The 20,029-nt window shown below is 40.7% G+C and overlaps 1 protein-coding gene across 1 annotated transcript in view; it reads right to left on the bottom strand.

Moving 5' to 3' along the window:
- Positions 1-719: 719 nt before the first annotated feature.
- The window catches only part of si:dkey-28b4.8 (sarcoplasmic/endoplasmic reticulum calcium ATPase 2), a 35,955-nt gene continuing 16,645 nt past the window's right edge, over positions 720-20,029 (bottom strand). Inside the window, exons 7-24 of the mRNA XM_067584448.1 lie at positions 18,981-19,147; positions 13,403-13,558; positions 13,086-13,227; positions 12,739-12,905; positions 11,823-11,911; positions 11,571-11,673; positions 11,299-11,430; positions 10,871-10,996; positions 10,538-10,759; positions 10,320-10,431; positions 8,807-9,045; positions 8,459-8,679; positions 8,072-8,274; positions 7,265-7,350; positions 6,040-6,173; positions 5,718-5,835; positions 5,370-5,504; positions 720-5,246 (exon numbers count right to left, since the gene is read on the bottom strand). Coding sequence (XP_067440549.1) covers positions 5,067-5,246; positions 5,370-5,504; positions 5,718-5,835; positions 6,040-6,173; positions 7,265-7,350; positions 8,072-8,274; positions 8,459-8,679; positions 8,807-9,045; positions 10,320-10,431; positions 10,538-10,759; positions 10,871-10,996; positions 11,299-11,430; positions 11,571-11,673; positions 11,823-11,911; positions 12,739-12,905; positions 13,086-13,227; positions 13,403-13,558; positions 18,981-19,147 — 2,732 coding nt within the window. The 3' untranslated portion in view covers positions 720-5,066. The remainder of the gene's footprint in view (positions 5,247-5,369; positions 5,505-5,717; positions 5,836-6,039; positions 6,174-7,264; positions 7,351-8,071; positions 8,275-8,458; positions 8,680-8,806; positions 9,046-10,319; positions 10,432-10,537; positions 10,760-10,870; positions 10,997-11,298; positions 11,431-11,570; positions 11,674-11,822; positions 11,912-12,738; positions 12,906-13,085; positions 13,228-13,402; positions 13,559-18,980; positions 19,148-20,029) is intronic.

The raw sequence follows: 20,029 nt of genomic DNA, 5'->3' as shown, positions 1-20,029 counted from the left end.
CTAATAGATGAAAAGTTAGATCACCAAAGTAATTCCAGTTCATCCTATGGGGAATAATCAATGTGTGTACTAAAATCTGACACATAGCAGTCCATCCAACACATGTCGAGACACTTCATGCAAAACCACAAAACTCTACCTCATGGTGACAACAGAAGAAAAGTCAGGAGATCACAAAAGGTAGTAGGACACATCATCTGGGAAATTTTAATGTCTGAACCAAATTTTGTGCAAATCTATCAATCTGTCCTGTAGATGTTGAATTATTTGACAAGTGACAACCTTGACCTGCTGGAGGTGCTACAGGAAAAGTCAGCGAGTGTAAAAAAGAATAAAACAGTGAAGTGTACTGGAGGAGAGTTGTGTGATGTGTTTAAATTTTAATGGACTTGCATTTAAGCTCACTGTCTGCACTTCTCTCTCTCTCTGTGTGTGTGTGTTCTTAGTTAGAAAGTTAGATTTGACCATCAATGTCTGTACAAAATGTGACAGCAGTCCATCCAGTTGTTGAGATATTTCTGCCTGGACCAACCAACACTGCCATCCCAGTAGCCATGCTGTTAACATGGAAAAACTTTCAGAAACATTAATTATGAGCAACCTCGCCCAATGATGGGGAGGATCATCTGATTGATATTTTCAAGGTTTTCAGACTTTGTTTTCTGTGTAATCTATTTTGGATCTTTCATAATGCATCAAACAATCACAACACACTTGAATTCTCAACCATTTTGTAATTTATTGTTGTTTTCATCCTGTAACATCATTTCCCATGACAACAAACTCTCCAAGAGTAGAATGAACAAGAAAAAAGTTTGAATTAAAAACTACAAAACGGGGTTCCCTTGTTTGGCTCTTAATGGAAATGTTGTTGGTTAGCCATTGATGAGGGAACAGAGATGAAGAGAGGGAAACATGAAGAAAATAAATATATATTTTATCAAGTTCTTCAATTGAACCTTTATTTAAACAGGCGAGTCAGTTAGGAACCTTATGCTGCTCTGTATAAACCTCCTTTTACTCATTCTACTCCTACAGACGTGGGTGTGAGCTAATAGGAAGAATAATGTTAATAACATTAACAAAGAAAACAACAGCGTAAACAAAGTTGGAACACCGGGGATTTGTTGCAGCAGGGCTGTCGTCACTGCCAACAAGAAACATATTAATAATAAAAATGAAAAATAAATAGTATCTCATTCTTAGGTGCATCTACATGTGTTTATCCTGCCTTAGTGGTATCAAAAAGAAAATATCTTATTGCAACAAAACAGAAAAATGAGGCAGAACTGTGGGCAGCACAGAAGCAGAGGCTTCTTTATGGTTTTGGATAAATAACAAAGAATAGTAGTGACTAAAATAAAGCTTCAATTAAAAAAACAAAACAAAAACACACAGAACTCTACTGTGTTTCCACAACAGGTCATGACTTTTCAAGAGGTGAGTTGGTCGAGCACCTCCATTAGAGATTTTGACATCAGAAAATGTAATGCTTTCCTTTCTAATGCAATCGGTTTACATTTTCATTAGATTATATCATAAAAGGCTTAGGACAGTTAGGACTATTGTTAGAGAAAAAAATGCAGAGAATAAAGTTGAAATATTTTGAGAAAAAGTTGTACTGTTGTGACAATAAAGTCTTTATCCGAAGAAAAAGTCACAATTTTCAAAAAAGGTCACGATGAGAGTAAAATTGTAATTTAGAAAAAAGGTACAATGTCACAAGAATAAAGTCACAATTTTAGGAGAAAGTCATACCATTATGAGAAAAAAGTAATTTTGAAAAAGTCTGAATATTAAAGTTAAGTTGCAATGGAACAAAAATAATAGCCAAAAATTTTGTTCAATATTACTAAACAATGACCTGCAGTTTCATAAATTTCACCAAAAAGCTTCTTATTATCATAGATTTTAGGATATTGAATGTACTGTGTACATAAAATTACGACTTTATATTGTAATATTTTGACTTTTTGCTCACGACTTTTACTCAAAATTACTTTATTCTCAAAATATCCACTTTTTTTCATAACAGTAAACTGCAATACGTGGTCAACAGGGCCATATGTGATGTACAACAAAAAATGACTAATGCTTTTTTAACATATAAAAATCCCATCAATAGCAAACAGAATGAGATGTCACAGTGGTATCACTGGAGAAAATGGCAGACAAGTCACTGACATTTGCCAAAAAAAACCCCAAAAAACACATTTAAATGAAACACTTGCTCACTGTCAGACCTACTGTATGAGTTGTGGTAACATTTGTAGGAATCTGTGTATTACAGCTCCACTAAAAGCATTAGTTGTCAAATTGAAGTCCTGCATCTGAATTCATTTTCAGTAAACTAGCAGAGGCAGTTTCTGTGGTAAACAGGCATGGGGAGGAAAAAAGTATTAAAAAAAAAAGAAAAAGAAAAAGGAAGTAACTAAAAACTGAAAACAGTGTTGCATTGTACCGAGCACATACACATACAGTATATTTAAAACCTTAACATGAAAGAAAGACCCACATTAATCCACCTAGCTTACATACATGTAGCAGTCGATCCACATTGTTTAGATGCGGAGTGTAACATCTCTATCTATAATATAATAATCATTTCTTAACTAATCAAACACACTTGACTCATTCATCCTGATGTGAAGGCTTAAATCCAGCTTCAGTCATTCTATGAAGCCTCGGGATGTCTAGAGAACCAGCTGAAGCCTGGTCAAGTCACTTTTAAGACCTTTTCAGTGTCAGTAACAATCAACAGAAAAGAAAATGAAACATACTGAACTGTAGATCTATGAGAAGAAAGGTCTAAGTGAATGGCCTTTAAGATTATAAATGCTATCTTGAACTTTACTTCGATGTGAACCTGTAGACACCCAGCTGTACACAGAACCTACATGAACAAACTCTGCAGGACATGTCTGAGACTGAACTTCCACTCTTTAACTTGTCAGAAATGTGTGACGTGTATTGACATATGTTCTGTAATGGTCTGCTAACAGTCTTCCTTCACAGGTTAAATGCTTGTTTTCCTCTCATGTACATTATCTACAATGAAGTTCTAACGTAATGTGACTGAATGTTTCTGCATTGCAGCATAAAGACTGTCAGAGCAGCCAGTTGGGGGACTCTACTGTACATCTAGTTGTTTGGCCTCATCACCTGTTTCTGACCACCAATTATTGGTGGGAAATTACAGTACAGATGTAAAGCTGGTGTGTGTATGCATGTGTGTGTGTGTGTGTGTGTGATTCTGGGCCACTTGGAGCTTCTCTCTTTCTTCTACCTAATCCAAAAATTTTTCAACCAGAAATTCTCATCTAAAAGGTGCTATGTGTAGCATTTTCACCATCAATATATCATCATCATGCTGTTAGGATTAACAGCAAACATCTACATCAGTGGTTCCTAACCTGGGGATTACTTATCGGACTTTTCTCTAAACTTTGCCCTCACTTTAAGTACTGGTTATTTTTTTTACTTTGTCAGTGATCAGTTCCACCAGCCCTTTGTAAATTCAAACTTAGCCTCATTATAATGTATTTTTTCTCGAAGAGATTTAAACACCACTAAATTAAAATAGACTGCACCACACAAACTAGTTTTATACTTTCGTATAAATTAGTTCTTAACTGACAGGTGTAACTGTTGCTTAGGTAACCAAACTAGCTAACTGACCGAACTAACGTTAGCTTGCTAAGACATTACAAGCTTAGAGTGAAGAGTAAAAGAGCTAAAATGGAATACAGTTGACATATCTGACCTGACACTTAAAAAAATGCAGTTTATAATTGGTTAAACTGGAAAGACTAAATTAAATTTCATATACAAAAAAACAAAAAAAAAAACACTATACACCTTTACAAAATGTTATGCTAATAACCAAATAATGCTGTTTAGGTTAGCGTAATCTGAAATTCCCCTCTCACTCTAAACTCCATGAATACTACTATCTGTGAAACACAGATTTCTAAATGTATTCATGTATGACAAAAGAAAAGTCACCATGCATACCTAAATTCCAACATTTACAAAAGACTGTCAAGCTAGCTCATATTGCTTTTCCTCCTTGAACTGAAATTTTCACAGGCTATGTTGTGTGACAATTACCTTCTGTTGATTGCATTTGATCTGAGACAGATGTTTCCCAGCATCCAATTACACATTAATGAAGTCTTGACCAGATACCTCTTAGGTTTTAATTGTACAACTGAATTTAGTAACTCACTAGTTTGAAGCCACTTACTAAGAATTTAGGAAGGACTTTACACACAAACTTAGTGAAGAATTGATGAAAAGCTGGTGCAACACAGTCCTGGTCACTATAAAGAAAGGAATATTAGTCTAAGATAAATGCAACCTGTGACAAGCCAAAAAACCACATACTGTATCTAGACTGTTTTTACATTGTGTGTCACTGGGTCAAATTTGGAGGGAAGACTAAATGCTGAATGTTTTGTTTTGTAAAAGTAAAGTGAAACTTTATTCCAGTAACAATATTAACTGCACAGTTTTAACTGGATTTTATTCTGCTTTTTGTTTTTTAAAAAACACAAGCATTTTAAAGTTAGCTTGCTAACCTGCTAATGTTTATCAGCTAACCTTTAGTATTATAGTTTTAGCAGGTCGGCATGCTATGGTCATTAGTTTTGGAAGTATATTGTCAGCGATATATGCAATTCTGACAAATAGACCAGAAGCCATAGAGACAAAAAGGGTGTGCAGGTACAAATATATTTACATAAAATGTGAGAGAGACAATTAGCTACACAGAGCACCTTTTAGTTTTGAGGAAGTGATGGTCTTAAACTGCCTTTCACTTTTTTTCTTGTTTTTCTGATTGTCTATAGGCTAAATATTTCACTCTTTATCCCTTACATTCTCGTGTGTCAGCATGTTTTGCTTTCCTTGCGTGCTCTACCTCATCTCACCCTAACACATTCCATCCCCCCATCTTCTGCATTTTTCTTTTGAATAGTCATTCTTTCTCACAGACTTCCTTCTTTCAGTCTCCTGTCTTTCACTGTCTCCCCCCACAGTCCACCCATCCTCTCTTTCTCCTGACACTACCAGAAGATGTTGGTGATGTCTGAGTCCAGGCTGAAGATCCAGATCACTAACGGTGCAGAGATTAGAACAAATGACCAGGACACGCCCTTCACGGAATGACGAAGCCTTGTTGTAATGGCGCTGATGAGTCCTGTGTTAGCGCTCATCCTCTGCAGCTCCTCTTCCTCTTCCAATGTCTTTTTGAGAAATGGATTTGAACAAAGGAAAATGGTTAGACATTGTTCACATTGACATACAAATAACCCTGATACACATTAACAGAGGCATGGAGTGAACGCATCAAGATCATGTCCTCTGACCTGGAACTGGCTTCCTGGTTCAATGTAGTTGCGTGCTAGGAACTTGAGGGCCTCGTCCATCAGGATGACAGGAAGTGACATCTTCAACACTACCACCCACTGAGGCCACGACAGAGGGCGTATCTGGAATATCATCTGAAGAAACGAGCAGAGGAATGAGGGGTACTTAACCCTTGGATACATGGAGTGTCTCTCTCTGTCCAGTATTTGTATCCTGGGTAATAAATGTCTAAATGTAGAATACTTGGAATTTTCTAGCATAAAAATGATTGAATCAGTACTGGCCTTTTCAGTAAACCTTTTAGAACCTTTTAGACACATTCAGAACATGCATGCATGCATACTTACTGGCAGTGGGTCAACATATAGAATGAGGAAGTGTAGAGCCATGGACAGACAGATGGCCCCCACCAGCCAGGGGTTGGACCAGGGAGGCATTTTCAGCAGGGACTGGTTCTCTGACAGACTGGGCAGCACAGGAAAAGTCAATTTAACAGGTCAGAACAACTTCATTTCTATCCACAGCCACTTGGTTTTACACAAAATCATTCCACTCTGATCAAATACTGAATAACACTGCAGCTTATCTCACTGCAGTACTGGCAGGGTCCTTTCGTATCAATTGTGGGATGTGTAGTTTAGTGTGTGGATGAGTTTGTTTTGTTCTTACCTGTTCAAGGCGTTGCACATCTCTATGGTAACCAATACAGACAGGGCCATGGTCATAGGATACGGAGACTCAAAGACTGAACACTGCACACCAGCAAACTCCATGTGGCCTTCACTGCACTGCAGGTAGTGGGACTGTGGAGAACACAAATGTGTACATAACATTCCTGCCACCATCCTACTTACCTGTCTCACTTCCCATCTTACTTATTATCCTGCAAGTGCACATCCCTTTACCAGAGGCTGACCAATACATTGACATGCCCAATATTATCAGACAATATATGCATTAATAGATTTTTTCTACCCTCTTGGGGGCAGTGGAAAAAACTGTAATCACAACACTGACATATCATCACTTTATAAAGTTGTTATGATGAACATATTAGCAAACACTGACTTATTTACACATCTGACAGACATGGAGCAACATTAACATTCATTCGAAGTCTTGTTTCTGGCCACCTGATGGATGTAAGTCCAATATTCACTCTCCTTTTAGCTCTGTTTTGGATTCCACCAACTTTTGATGAAAGATATCTAGCTCTTTAGCTGCTAAATGTTTCACCATGTCCATCAGCTGGTCGTTAACTTTGTCTGTCTGGTGCTGAGCACGTAGTACGCAGTGGGAATGTATAAGAACTTTATCACTGCAAACAGCTGCCTGCTGCTGCTGGAGACGATGCTGATGAGAGTGATGGGACAGAACCAAAATGTTTAAGTAAAACCAAAACAACGAGACACTAAAACACTCAATGGAGCAGATGGGAACCGTCAGTGATAATTTCATATACATATATATTTTCAAAGCCCTTTACACTGTGTCCATTTTTACTCTGTTATGTTTTTATTTTAATTGATTCCATTTGATTATATTTGAAAACTATTCTTCTCCTTCCTCATTACCTGAAAACTAAAGGATTGTATCAACATTGTTAATACAGAGCAGCTGTTACTAGCGTCACTAGGTCTGACCTATAATGCATTTATAACCTGCAGTTTTTCAGTTTGTCAATTAGCTGTTTGATAGTTTTAAGTACAAATGAAGCTATAACATTTTTGCCTGTGTACTGTAATAATACCATGTTTACAGCCACAAGAGGGTTTCAGCTGCTCACTGTGTTTGAGCTAGTACCATTAAACACCTATATATACTGTAGGTACACAGAGCATAAGAGACAGATAGTAGGATAAAGAGGTGTAGTGATGGTGAGATGTGTGCTTACCAGTTGATAGAAGGAGAGTTTCGGTCCGTCATGGGCTGCCATGAACCACCAGGCAGCAGCTCCGACTGTGGCTGCTCCCACATAACCTGCAGAATACAGGTTTTGTAAGAATTTATAGTCTAAAGAACAGAACATCTTGTAAGATGCTCTGGTAATAAATACCTTACTGATCTGAATATAAGACGACCCTGATTATAAGACGACCCCTACTTTTTCGAGACTCATTTTTGGAAAAAGTCTTATAACTTGGATTAAATTACTCTTATTTGTTTTTTACTTGTATTTACCTAATTTATGTGCACTCATTTCATTTCAGCACAGTGTGATGCTCTCTACTGAGCTTTGCTGTCAGTTATGGTTGCGCTGAGTTTCTCTCCTCTCCTCTGTTTCACCATGGGCGGGACTGCCCCTCTACACATACACCCACCCAGTAGAGCAGAGGAAAGACAGTGAAGTAGTCGAGTTAATGACAACACTCGTTACGTTACTGTTACTCAGTTGTTGGTAAACTTGGCCTACTTTTGAGCCACTTTATTTGAGATGTTCACTGTGTCTCTCCATCTTTCAGGCCCCCGGCACTGTAGGCTAGTTGTGAGGGATGGTGGCTCGCCTCAGTCAGGAGTGGAGCACTCATTTTACAGATTTTTGGCGCCATCTGTTGTTGTGAATGTATATTGACATTTAAAAGTCTAGACCCTGAATATAAGACAACCCCACTTTTTCAGACAAATTTGCAGTAAAAAACCCTGTAAATAATGTGGAGCTTTTTATGTGCTTGGTAGTAGTAACGATCATGATTTCACTCACATCCGACGATGAGGTAGCGACAGAACAACCAGCTGGAGATAAGAGGCTCTTTGGGGGAGCGGGGAGGGCGGGACATGATGTCTAGGTCAGGAGGGTTGAAGCCCAGCGCGGTTGCTGGGAAACCATCGGTGACTAAGTTGACCCACAGCAGCTGGACTGGGATCAGCGCTTCTGGCATGCCCAGTGCAGCAGTCAGAAAAATACTGAGGAGGAAAGAACATACGGGAGAAGAGGAAACAGTGAGCAGCCTAAATGAGACATGAGCTAAATATCTCTTTTAATCTTAGAATCAACTGTTGTCTAAAGTCTATACTCCACTTGGCTTTCTCAAAGCTTTTGGCTCAATTTTCAGCATCTACTTGTATCAGCTCCCATTTTTTTACTAACCAGACCACCTCTCCTATGTTGGATGATATCAGGTATCTGATGAACTGTTTCATGTTGTTGTAAATGGCTCTGCCCTCCTCCACAGCAGCCACGATGGTGGAGAAGTTGTCATCAGCAAGGATCATCTCAGAGGCCGACTTGGCCACCGCTGTGCCACTGCCCATAGCGATGCCGATCTCTGCTTTCTTCAACGCCGGAGCATCATTCACCCCGTCACCTGTCTGAAGCCATGAGAGAGGGGTGCAAGGCCATAAATATGATGAAAAGCATGCATGTATGCAAAAAAATAGAGTGATATCATGTCATGTCATATTGCATACCAGCATGTCTGTGAGGCAGTGCACTCACCATAGCAGTGATGTCACTCAGGCTCTGCAGGTACTCCACTATGCGGCTCTTGTGTGCCGGTTCCACCCGGGCGAAGCAGCGTGCTGTCTGGCAGGCCTGACGTTGCAGGTGAGGGGGCAACTCGTCAAACTCCCGCCCCGTCAGGCCCCCATTTGCCCCTGCACCCTCCTGCTCCTCTTCCTGCTCTGTAATGATGCCCACTCGCCGGCAGATAGACAGGGCTGTGCCCTTGTTATCACCTGGAGAGGTGAATGAAGTATGAAGAGTTGCTATGTCATTGCTTGGATTGTACATGAAATCACAGCCACTGAAACATCTTTTTAAATGAGAGAGAGAGAGAGCCTGAGAAGGATCTTGAGATAGAGAAAGAACATAAAGAAAGACTAGAAAGATCATAAAGGAGAAGAGTTTTGAATGACATTTCCTGCCTCACAGTGACTAGTTGTTGTTCATTTGCAGATCGTGGTCACCAAGAAGCTGCATAAATCTAAATGAGCAAGTTCAGGTAGGTGGGTGCTGTACTATTGGCCACTCTGTAGCAGAGCTCAAACAAGTGTCTCAAGTGTCCCACAACCGTCCCGAAATCTACTTTCAACTGTCCCAGACTTAACAACCATCTGTCTACTAAAGGAAGGAATCTCTGTATGCACACCCAAAGGAGTACAGTGTTGAATTTGGTGCAATTAGACACGTGATGCATTGAATATTAATAAACTTTGAATAAACTAGTAGTCAGCGAGCCGCTCCGCTCTGTGCAGGGCGGAGTTTCAGGGGCCTGCCAACTGACTCCAGCATGTCAGAGATGAGGCGTGACACGAGTCAGAGAAAAGTGCGCCAAAAAGAGATAAGTAGACAGTGAAAACAGAGCTTTTAATGAAGAAATGCCACTCTTATCCTGCTATTTTTACTGTCCCCGTGAAAACGGGACATCCTTAAATGAAAGCGCTGCTCTGCAGGCAAATATTTGTGACTTGAACCTGATGTGGACAGCGATGAGGAGAGTCGTGAAAGTGAAGAGGCATGAGCTGTTTTTGTCTGGTTACATACCAGACATGCTGCTGCATTTTGGACCATTTGCAGAGGTTTTACTGTGCATGCTGGCAGCGCTGCCAGAAGTGTGTTATTGTAGTCAAAGCAAGAGATGACCACTGCCTGTACAAGGAATTCAGCGGCATACTCAGTCAGATAAGACCTGATCTTTCTGATGTTTTATAGTGCAAAGCGACATAACTGAGTGACAGATGCAACTTGCTCAGTGAAAGTTGGTCATCTATCAGGACAGCCAGATTTCTAGTAGAATTTGTTGGAGATAGTGAGGAGGAGCTGAGCTTGATACTAATGTTACATCACTACACCGGATGAAAATCATATAAGAGTCTCTCTTGTTGTATTATCATTAATTGATAAATATTTGGTATCTGTATAGGAGGACATATATTTTACAGGAAAACATGTGTTTGTGCACACATGGGCATTTTGGTGTGTGTGTAGTTGTGTGTGTGTGCAAGCTTACCTGTGATCATGATGACTCGTATTCCAGCCTGCCGACACATTCGCACTGCACCGAGCACCTCTTTCCTGGGGGGGTCCAACATGCCCACACAGCCCACAAAGGTCAGGTCCGACTGGGGAGAGGGAGGAGAGAGAGTGATGGCACATTCTTTACTTTGTTCAACATTCTGCACAAGTAGCTTGATTATCTAGAGCCAGCGGTAAACACTGAATCATCACCTCATAATCAGCAAAGGCAGCTGAGTTCTCCAGGTTGAGGCAGTGGATGTCAGGTGGCGAGTCCCTGGTTGCCATGGCAAGGCACCTGAGCGTGTCTCGTCCCGAGCCCCACTCCCGCACGGTGGACAGGAGCTGTTCTCGAGCTGCTGAGCTCAAAGGCACACGAACAGAACCACTGACCCGGATATAATTACAGCGCTCCAGCACACTCTCTGGAGCTCCCTGAAGAGACACAGGGGAAAGATTAGACACCGAAGGGAGGAAGAAGTCATGACTCTCATTAAATAGCCTCTGGATTAACAAATGTCTCAAAGCAAGTGGCGCATAACTGACCTTGACAAACATCTTGGCACCAGACGCAGACCTGGTGAGTTTATTTGATGAACAGAAGACTGACATGGACTTCCTGTCTCTGGAGAACTCCAGTGTCAGCTCCTTCCTCATCAGTTGCTTAATCACCTGAAGACAACCAACAAAAAGACAAATATAGTATACGATTTATCTTTAGTGCAGTTCAATGAGCTTCAATGGCAGGACATACATAGATAAAAACAGAAACTAGTTTTCATGTGTCAATACTCATTCAAACAGCTTAATGGTCTCATAGGCAAGGAGAGAAGAAAAAGCATGGAAATGTTTCAGCTAAGTCCTGCATAATGAATGCAGAGGAAAGACGGTCACTTAATCATCCACATCAGCACTTTCTTTAACTTTACAGAAGCCTCTCTCTCATACACACGCACACACATACAGGCACTTACAGAGCAGCATGCTGTAGCTCTCTCAGGTGGACTCAGTCCTCTCAGGTCGGTGTCAAAGACATTCATTTTCTCCACCAGACAGCAGAGGGCAGTCTCTGTTGCTTCCCCGACCTTCTCATACACACCCTTTGCCTGAAACACACACACACACACAAGGAACAGAGGTTAAAACATGATTCAGAATCAGATTCCAGTTGTAAATAGTTCCAAATCCATATACGGTCATCTAACATGGTCTGAGCCACTGCTGCTGCCATGTTTGCATTTCATACCTCGTTGTAGTCCAGTGATGAGTCATTGCACAGTGCGCAGATGGAGGCCATCTCCACCAGGCCTTCATACTGACTGCACTTCACCACTGAGCCGTCCTTGTAGCTGGAGACAGAGACAGGGGGAAAGATGGAGGAAAAATCAAAAGAAAGATAGATCAATTTAAAGGTTATACGTGTAATAATCCATATCCATGCATAATCCATTAGCTGTCAGGGGTTATGGGTTAAGAGTTGAATGTTAAAGACACTCACACTTCCCCTTCAGGGGCATAAGTAGATCCAGTCACTGTGAACTCGTTCAGGCTGCAGCGCTCCCCTGACACACTGTCTACAACAAACAACTAAACACACATGCACACACACGTAGACATTGCAGTAGTTGATTAGTTCAGTTGCGTTAGAAGTTCACATTTTAGGTTAGTTCCACATTTCAGCATGCTGTTGTTGGTTTTTGAGGGCAACTTCATCGTGATTGACTTTTAAAATTGCCACTGGTTGAACTGTCATGTCCTGTATCTTGCTGTGTGTACTGATGCCTCTTTCACTGCTGATGATGGAAGACTCAAATAAAATACTGAGAGGGGTTGGAATTACATATGCTATACATGTACTATAATGGTTCACCTAGTAAATTCAGTATAATGTACATTCCCACAGCATTAATTATATCACTACGACAACAGAGTTTTGTCAGACTCTGTGGCTCAGTTTCTCTTTTTTTATTGTTTTCATTCACTAACTAATTCCAATTACTTTTACATTGCCATTTGTACTGAGTGTCACATTAAAAGCCTTCCAGGAACAGGAGGGATAATTCCCTTTAAGCTGCTGGAAGGCTTTTACTGTGAAACATCTGTGCAGGACGTGGCTAGGCCTAACTCTAATATAAGTCTGTTTCAAAATAAAATCTGGATTCTCTCTATTGTTGAGATAAAGTAGAAGCCCAGCCACAATTAGAGAATTTACAGTATTCACATTACTTGTGGAAGTGTTAGGTTAAATTAACCATTCGCCATTAGTAGTTTATTTGGAGTAGTGAACAAATTTATTACTGATCGATGCCAAAATGACTATGTAATCAATAAAAAACTCAATGAGACTGACTTGATAAAAGGTGGATGTAAGCCCATATCTATGAGTCTGGTGTCACGTTTCTCCCAGATCTTACCCTGCAGACTGACATCTGGTTGGTGGTCAGTGTTCCTGTCTTGTCGGAGCAGATGACAGAAGTGCAACCCAGCGTCTCCACTGATGGCAGGCTGCGGACGATAGCGTTCTTCCTGGCCATCCTCCTGGTTCCCAGGGCCAGGCAGGTAGTGATGACTGCTGGGAGGCCTGGAAATAAATATTAAAGACAATCTATGAGGAGGACAAAGTATGTTAGCATTTGTATATGCAGGAAAGCTTTACAGTCCTTCCCAAACAAAAAAATGACCTCCAATTAGAAAAACATGAAATGCTGATGTGTAAGAAGTGATGGCATATCTGTACAGATCAATAGATAAGATGCTTGACCTTCTGGTATGGCAGCAACAGCCAGTGCCACAGCGATCTTGAAATAGTAAACAGCTCCTCTAAGCCAGCTGCCTCCATGGACGGGATCATTAAAATGCCCCACATTGATGGCCCACACCGCCACGCAGATCACACTAATCACCTGCAGGGTAACAACAAGTGTTAGTAGTAGTAACACATTCCTCAGACTTTTATCACTGTAGTAGATTTCAAGATTTTATCAAAGGTCAAAAACAATAATAAATGCAAAGTTATCCAAAGTGACCCCAAACACATTTTTACAATAAACACACACACACACACACACAGGTCCTTGCCTTAGACAGCTGCTCTCCAAACTGGTCTAGTTTCTGTTGTAGTGGGGTCCGTTCAGGGTCAGTAGAGGCCATCTCATCTCGGATTTTTCCGATCTCCGTCTGCACCCCTGTCGCCACGACAACCCCGATGGCTCTCCCCGCTGCAATGTTGGTACCCTGGGCAATGGTCATGATAGGCACAACTTCATTCTTATACTGTCAAACTCATCTTTATCTTAACAAAATCATTAGTTTCCGAACATCAGCAAAGAACACCCCAAGAACTAATACTATGGTAACAAGGCATCTGTTTGTGTTTGTGTATGCTCCCACATATAACAGTGAAAGTGAAATCTATTATCTCATTGTACCAATTTTTTTTCTCTCCTTTATTATCAGATTCTAATGTGTTTCCAGAACATGTGTGTGTGTGTTATGTATGTGAAGTCGCACTCAGGTTGAGCAGTACTCTGATGACCACACCAACAAAGACAACCTGCAGGTCTGCAGCCTGTCAGAGGTTTGATGCTAAATAAAACATCAATGGCTGTTGTTCTTTGACCACAGACCACCTGGTGACTCAGCAGCCTTTGAGGTCTGACAGAGATAATACAACACACACACACACACACACACACACACACACACACACACACACACACCGTCACTGCTTTGTCCCTTCAAATAATGGTCATGTTCCCTCTCGTTCACACACTCCTGCTTCTATAACCCAACACACATTCTACATGTTTCTTTAAACTCTCATATTCTTGTATGTTGCTATGTATGGAACCCTTTAATATTTTCCCTGTTACTTTTTCTTTTATTTTAAATACTTTATATAATATTGTCCAGAGCAGTGTTTATACTGGACATGTTATTAGCAGTTCATAGCACAATTATCTAGTTAATTCCAGTGGGTCTGAATTGTTTTGTGCATCCACTCAGTGTCCTGCATTTTTTAGAGCTCTGACAGGGCTCCCACTCTTTTCTAGAGATCATTTTCCAGGACAATTTCAGTGATGATCTAGCTGGTATGACAGACCAGGGATCACACCATTCACTAATATGTTTCTCTCTGTGGAAGTTTTGCAGTCTATGGCTATAACTTATCTATGAAATCATCTCTTACATGCTTAGAAATGACGAAAAAATGATCATAGAATAATGCAAACACACCTGCAGATGTACAGTACTTCACTTTATTAGTATAACCAAGTTACAATGATGGTTTGGGCAACTCTCACTTCAGCTTTCTCTTTTCTCTCTTACTTCCTCTCCCACTTTCTCTCCCACGGCTAAGTAAAAAATAGAGCCAGCAAAAGTTATTGGCAGTGCATAGCCCAACATAAATTGACAAACTAAATGACATCCAAATGTATCATGGATATTCATCCTGCAAAGTGGTCAATATAAAACAAAGCAAATTTCACATTCAAATAAAAATGTTCCTCATTGAGTTTAGTGTGGTCTCTTGACACTCTCCTGCAGAGTTTTTGCTAGAGCTGTCAGTTCTTCAATTTTCTCTGTAACACTTTTGCGATGGGCATTTGATTTTGACAGTAATGTGAAGTCCTGTTTTTTCTCTGCCCTGACTGCTATTTCATTTGCCTCTTTTTGCATCGTCTCAGTGCTTTGCATTATTCTTTGCTGTTTTGCTTTGACATTTGCTTTTTCATGGTGGAGGTCCTTTCTTTTCTTCTCATTAGCAGCTTGGTCTTTTTTCTTTTTTTCATCCTCCAGGTACTGCACATACATCATCCTTGCTCCTTTGCAGTGCTGAATGAGGTCTTTTGGCAGGGCTTCATCATGCATGCCCAACCATTGCATCCTGGACAAAGCGCAATGTGCCACAGTGCTGCATACTCTGCTCTGCGACTTCCAAGAAATTCACCAAACATGCAGCTGTAAACAAAATCTTGGAACTCTGCTTTATGATGTGACCTGGCATGCAATGAAAATGCTTTATACTGATCAAGAACATTTGTCACAGGCAGTGTACCATTCCACATTGAGGAGAACCTGTAGGAGTTTCTAAAATAATGCTATTGCACTTTCAGCAGCTGTTACCATGGTCACAGAGTCAAGGTAGCTCATATGCCACAGTGCCGGGTACATAAGAGGACTTCTCTCCATGATTTTCTTGCATGTCACATCAAGGATGGAATCACATTCTTTCTTGAACACCTGTATGTTCACTGCATTTTCCTGGAGCTTTTCACATGCTGTCTCCAAAGCTTGCTTTGTGGAAAATTCCATGTCCAGCTATTTGAATGTAAAAAGGATTGCTTTGTCATGTGGGCCCAGTTTCAGCAGCTGGACAAGTGTCTTTATCTTATCCAGTTCTTCCCTTCTGATAAAGCTAGACAGCAAGCCTCTCAGGGTGAACTGCAGCTCCTTTGCTAAAAAAGGCACCATTGGTGCATCTGTCTGGAATGTCTCCAAAAAAGGCTTCAGCTGTCTAGCAACATACACAAAACATTGGAGCTTAGCCTGAAAACAGGGGTCATCAGTGGCCTCTTTTACTGTACAGCAGGATGCAGATGATGGCACTTTCTTGTGGCTGCTGATGTACTCCTGCACCACTGGCCACACTTCTATTGCCCTCAAGGCAACTGCTAAGTCTTCCACCCATTTATAGACACAGATCTTCAGAGGAAATGTTGTTTTGGTCACCTCAGTGAAGTCATCTCACCTTGCTGGTGACTCATGGAATAACTGCCAAAGAGCTCTCCCACCTTCTAACCTGTTTCTTTCTCTCCATTTTGAAAGCTTCCAAACAACAACTTCCCATATTGATAATCTTTGGCACATCTGGGTCCACTTGGCTGTTGTCCGCTTGGTATATCTTAAGGAACTTCCAGTTGACTTTAGGGCCATCCATTGAGACCTGAGACCTACTCTGCCTCTGAAAGGCTAGTACTCGTTGCTTTTGTTGGTTAGATTGGTTAGGTATAGGCACAAGGAGTGAGATGGTTAAGGTTAAGCTTAGAATATCAGGGTCAGAGCCAATCAGAGACAGAGTAGGGGCGGGTCTTCGCAGAATGCGTGGGGGAAAAAAAAAACATTTTTGGGACAAGCCAGCAGCTCAATCTTGAGCCACTTACTCTCCGTCCAGGCCTGTGATGGCTGGGAGTTATTTACGGTTAATGCCATATGAGGAGCACCGGGCTGGCCATACCAAATTGGTGTGTCTGTGTGTGTGGTAGTGTGTGTGTGGTTGGTGTGGACCGGGAGGGCTTTTAAATCATGATGTTATGATGGTAGAGGGCTCAGTTGTCAATGACTGTCGATGGATGATGGCATTGGCCCAACACACATTTGATACCATTGCTCCTAGCCAGAGTTGAATCACAAACCTTAGGCAAAACAAGCTAGCAATGACTGGAAAATTGGTCAACTGCTTTACAGGTTTTCCAGGATACATGGGTACCCTGTCTGAGCTCCTTGAGTAGAACAAACATGTAACTCTGAGCAGATAAACAATTCACCTCAACTCTTTTCTCTTAGAGCTGCAGAATTCACCTTTTACTCACCTTTCACCCTATTTTGTTAACTTTTGTTGATTTGGTCATTTTCCTTGATTTTTGTGCTTCTACTATGGTTAAATAGGCTATGTAGTTAGTTTATTCGTCTGTTTTAATTGCGTTTATTGTTGATATACGACCGCGAGTCTGCACAGGGTGTTTTATTTTGAAAATTGACCGGATGCTGTTTCTTTGTTTGACTTCCTGTCCAGCTCGATCTGCTCTGTGCTACTTGACGTGGCCTCCGCCAAAAATAGACAAGGCGCCTATCTTTAGCACAGTGGAGCGAAGAGCCACTTCTGGGACGCTTCTGAGACACGCTGCGGCGTGCCCAGTGGAATCACAAGCGTTGACTAGAGTGGCCGCGATCAGCTCTGGCGGCTGCATCAGAGCTGGAACGCGGCACACGCGCACCCGGTGGAATTTAGGCGTTCAGTGACCACTGCTCAACTAATTGAGTAAAATCTGTATCTGAGGTGTGGAGATTTTTTGAAATCAATGCTGATTAGAAGAGGAGATAATATAGATAGGAATGTAAGGTAACAACGTACATTTGTTCCAGCACTATATTTAAAGCTATAATGTGTAAGAATTGGCCAGAATTTTAAGTTTAAAACATTCCCAAATTAACTGCAATTATCAACAGAATGTGAAGAAATAAATAGTTTTAATGTTATGTCAAAGCCATATATGCATTGTGTTGCAGAGATGTCTACTTAAATTAGCATGCTAATCAGCTAGCTGCGGCCCATACTGTCACTTTGTACTACAGGGGTGACAGTGAGTCACTGTAGCATTCAGTCTGCCCTCAGTCCAACATGAGAGGAAGAACAACAACTGCTGTTGAACTTTTCACTGTGGGACTATTAATATGTCACTTTATTAAGTTTTAACATTTTTTTCAGGTGAGAAAGTGACCACCAATATGTGGTCAGTTTATCCAAGTAACACCTATTTGGAAAGTTGCACCGACGTTGTTGGAGCAGCTGCTGCAGACGCTGCATCAGCTGTTTATATCAGCTGATCCAAGGCATCAGCTATGTGAAAGCTGGTATGAGCCATTTGGCATTGTAGCACATTGTAGTTATCTGGATCGACATTGAAATATCATAATAATAATTAACATATTAGGTCTCTCCTAGATTACTGTATTGCAAAATGGCAGCAATTAATGAAAAAATGATACTGTGTGGCATTACCATTTGTGAGTTCTGAGACATTTTATGATTTACAGCTACCCTAAGGGCAAGTGTGTAAATATTTAGTTGTTACTGTGAGTTATGTTGTAATTTATCTCTGTGGTACAACTACTCTCTGATCTGTGCAGCCCCTTTGTAATTAAATACTGTCTCTAATGTCTCCGTAGCATTTTGATACCTTGACAACCCCACAGCACAGATTCACTGTAAACAGTAAGCTTTGTGCTATATTCAGTGAGTGATAATAGTGGCGGGGTAGCACGTGTGTGTGTGTGTGTGTGTGTGTGTGTCAGGAGTGATATGCTGCCCCCTATTTATTTGGATCAGGTGGCCAATTCTTACACATTATACCTTTGAACCATAAAGCTAGTTTTATTCTGTATTTTTGTAATTGCCAACATATCCAATGAAAAGACTAAAACTAACAATGTGTTAGTCCGACTCTCAATACTTTATGACTTCCCTACTGTGTTTTTGTCACTCCACCCCAAGCCCGTCAGTTCCTACTGAAGGCGAAGGCGATCTTTAAAAACAACTTACAAATGTTTTATTGTAGTTTTAAAAAGGCTCTGTAATTTCCTAACACAGCTGGACACTGTTTTTTAGTAAACTTAATACAAACAGGAGGAAATAGTGAATTGTTGGGGAGATGTGTGGCAGGACTGTATGTGTGGGATTGAGTCAAAATAAACATCATCCTTCAAGTAAAACATTTTAAATACTTAAACACTTGACTTAGTAGTACCTTTCATTTTTTTCCTGGCTGTGTGTTTTATGTTGATTGGATTAACAAAAAGTAAAAGTACAAAAGTGACAACCCCCCAAAAAGGAAAAATGATAGAGACACAATGACATATGGTTTTTGAGACTCACAGAGAAAAGCATGTTCTTCTTGTCCTGGTTGACAGCTCGGGGATCTGGTACAGGGTCTGTGTGTTTAAGCACTGAGACAGACTCCCCCGTCAGGATGGACTGGTCCACTCTCAGAGTGGTGGAACGGATGGAAGTCAGCCTGATGTCAGCTGGTACCTTGTCACCAACTGAGGGGTGGTGGGAAGAGAGAAAAGACAAAGATTCTTTATTTCACCTTTCATCACTGTATTTAGTTCAGAGTAACACAAATATGGTGTCTGCACTGAATTCTGTATATGAACTTTGGTTTGCTTTTCCTCGCTCAAAATTAAGTGACAATAGTAATACTTCCGAAAATCCAAACAGTAGCATAACAAAGCATAGATTTACTGTTATACATCATGAAATACCTTTATGCAACGTAAATGTAGATTATATAGAAGAGTTGCTTGATTTCCCTTTCTCCTCACCTACTGCCTCACCAATAAAAAAGCAAGCAAGGTTATAAACCAGAGAAGCCACTCTCCCTGGATGACAAGCAAACATTCCCACTCCATTTACCATCACAACTATTCTTAAATTGACACAGTCAGGATGGCAGATTGTAAAACACAGACATGGACACACCAGGCAGCCTCCTCTACATTCTCTTTTAAGATGAAGACTAAGTCTTTTTTAGTTATTTTGCATGTTTAGATTAGCATTGTTTTCAGTATGACGGGTTTCTCTGTTAATTATGGGAGTTAAAACCACAAGGAGACAAACTCTGGTCTTGTACCATGTGATTATATAGATTATGAATGTTTTATCAAAAATATTCAAAACAATCATCTAATGAAAGAGTTGTTATCTTACCCACACACAAAAAACAGGTATTTTGGCCAACATAATGTCCTGGATTTGTCTCAACTTCACCTCTTTTTTTCATGTTAATGGTCCAGTAATGCCACCACAGACACTGTGGCTTAAACAAGCAAAACACTCCACTTCTCTCCCTCCTGTCAAACTTGCTTCTCCAAATGCTGCAGTTGCCTAACAGACAACAGCGTGGTCTTGTTACCTACAATAGT

Source organism: Thunnus thynnus, chromosome 3 (assembly GCF_963924715.1).
Source record: "Thunnus thynnus chromosome 3, fThuThy2.1, whole genome shotgun sequence".
Taxonomy (NCBI): domain Eukaryota; kingdom Metazoa; phylum Chordata; class Actinopteri; order Scombriformes; family Scombridae; genus Thunnus; species Thunnus thynnus.
The sequence above is the reverse complement of the archived record's forward strand: the minus strand, read 5'-3'. Positions and strand labels throughout refer to the sequence as shown.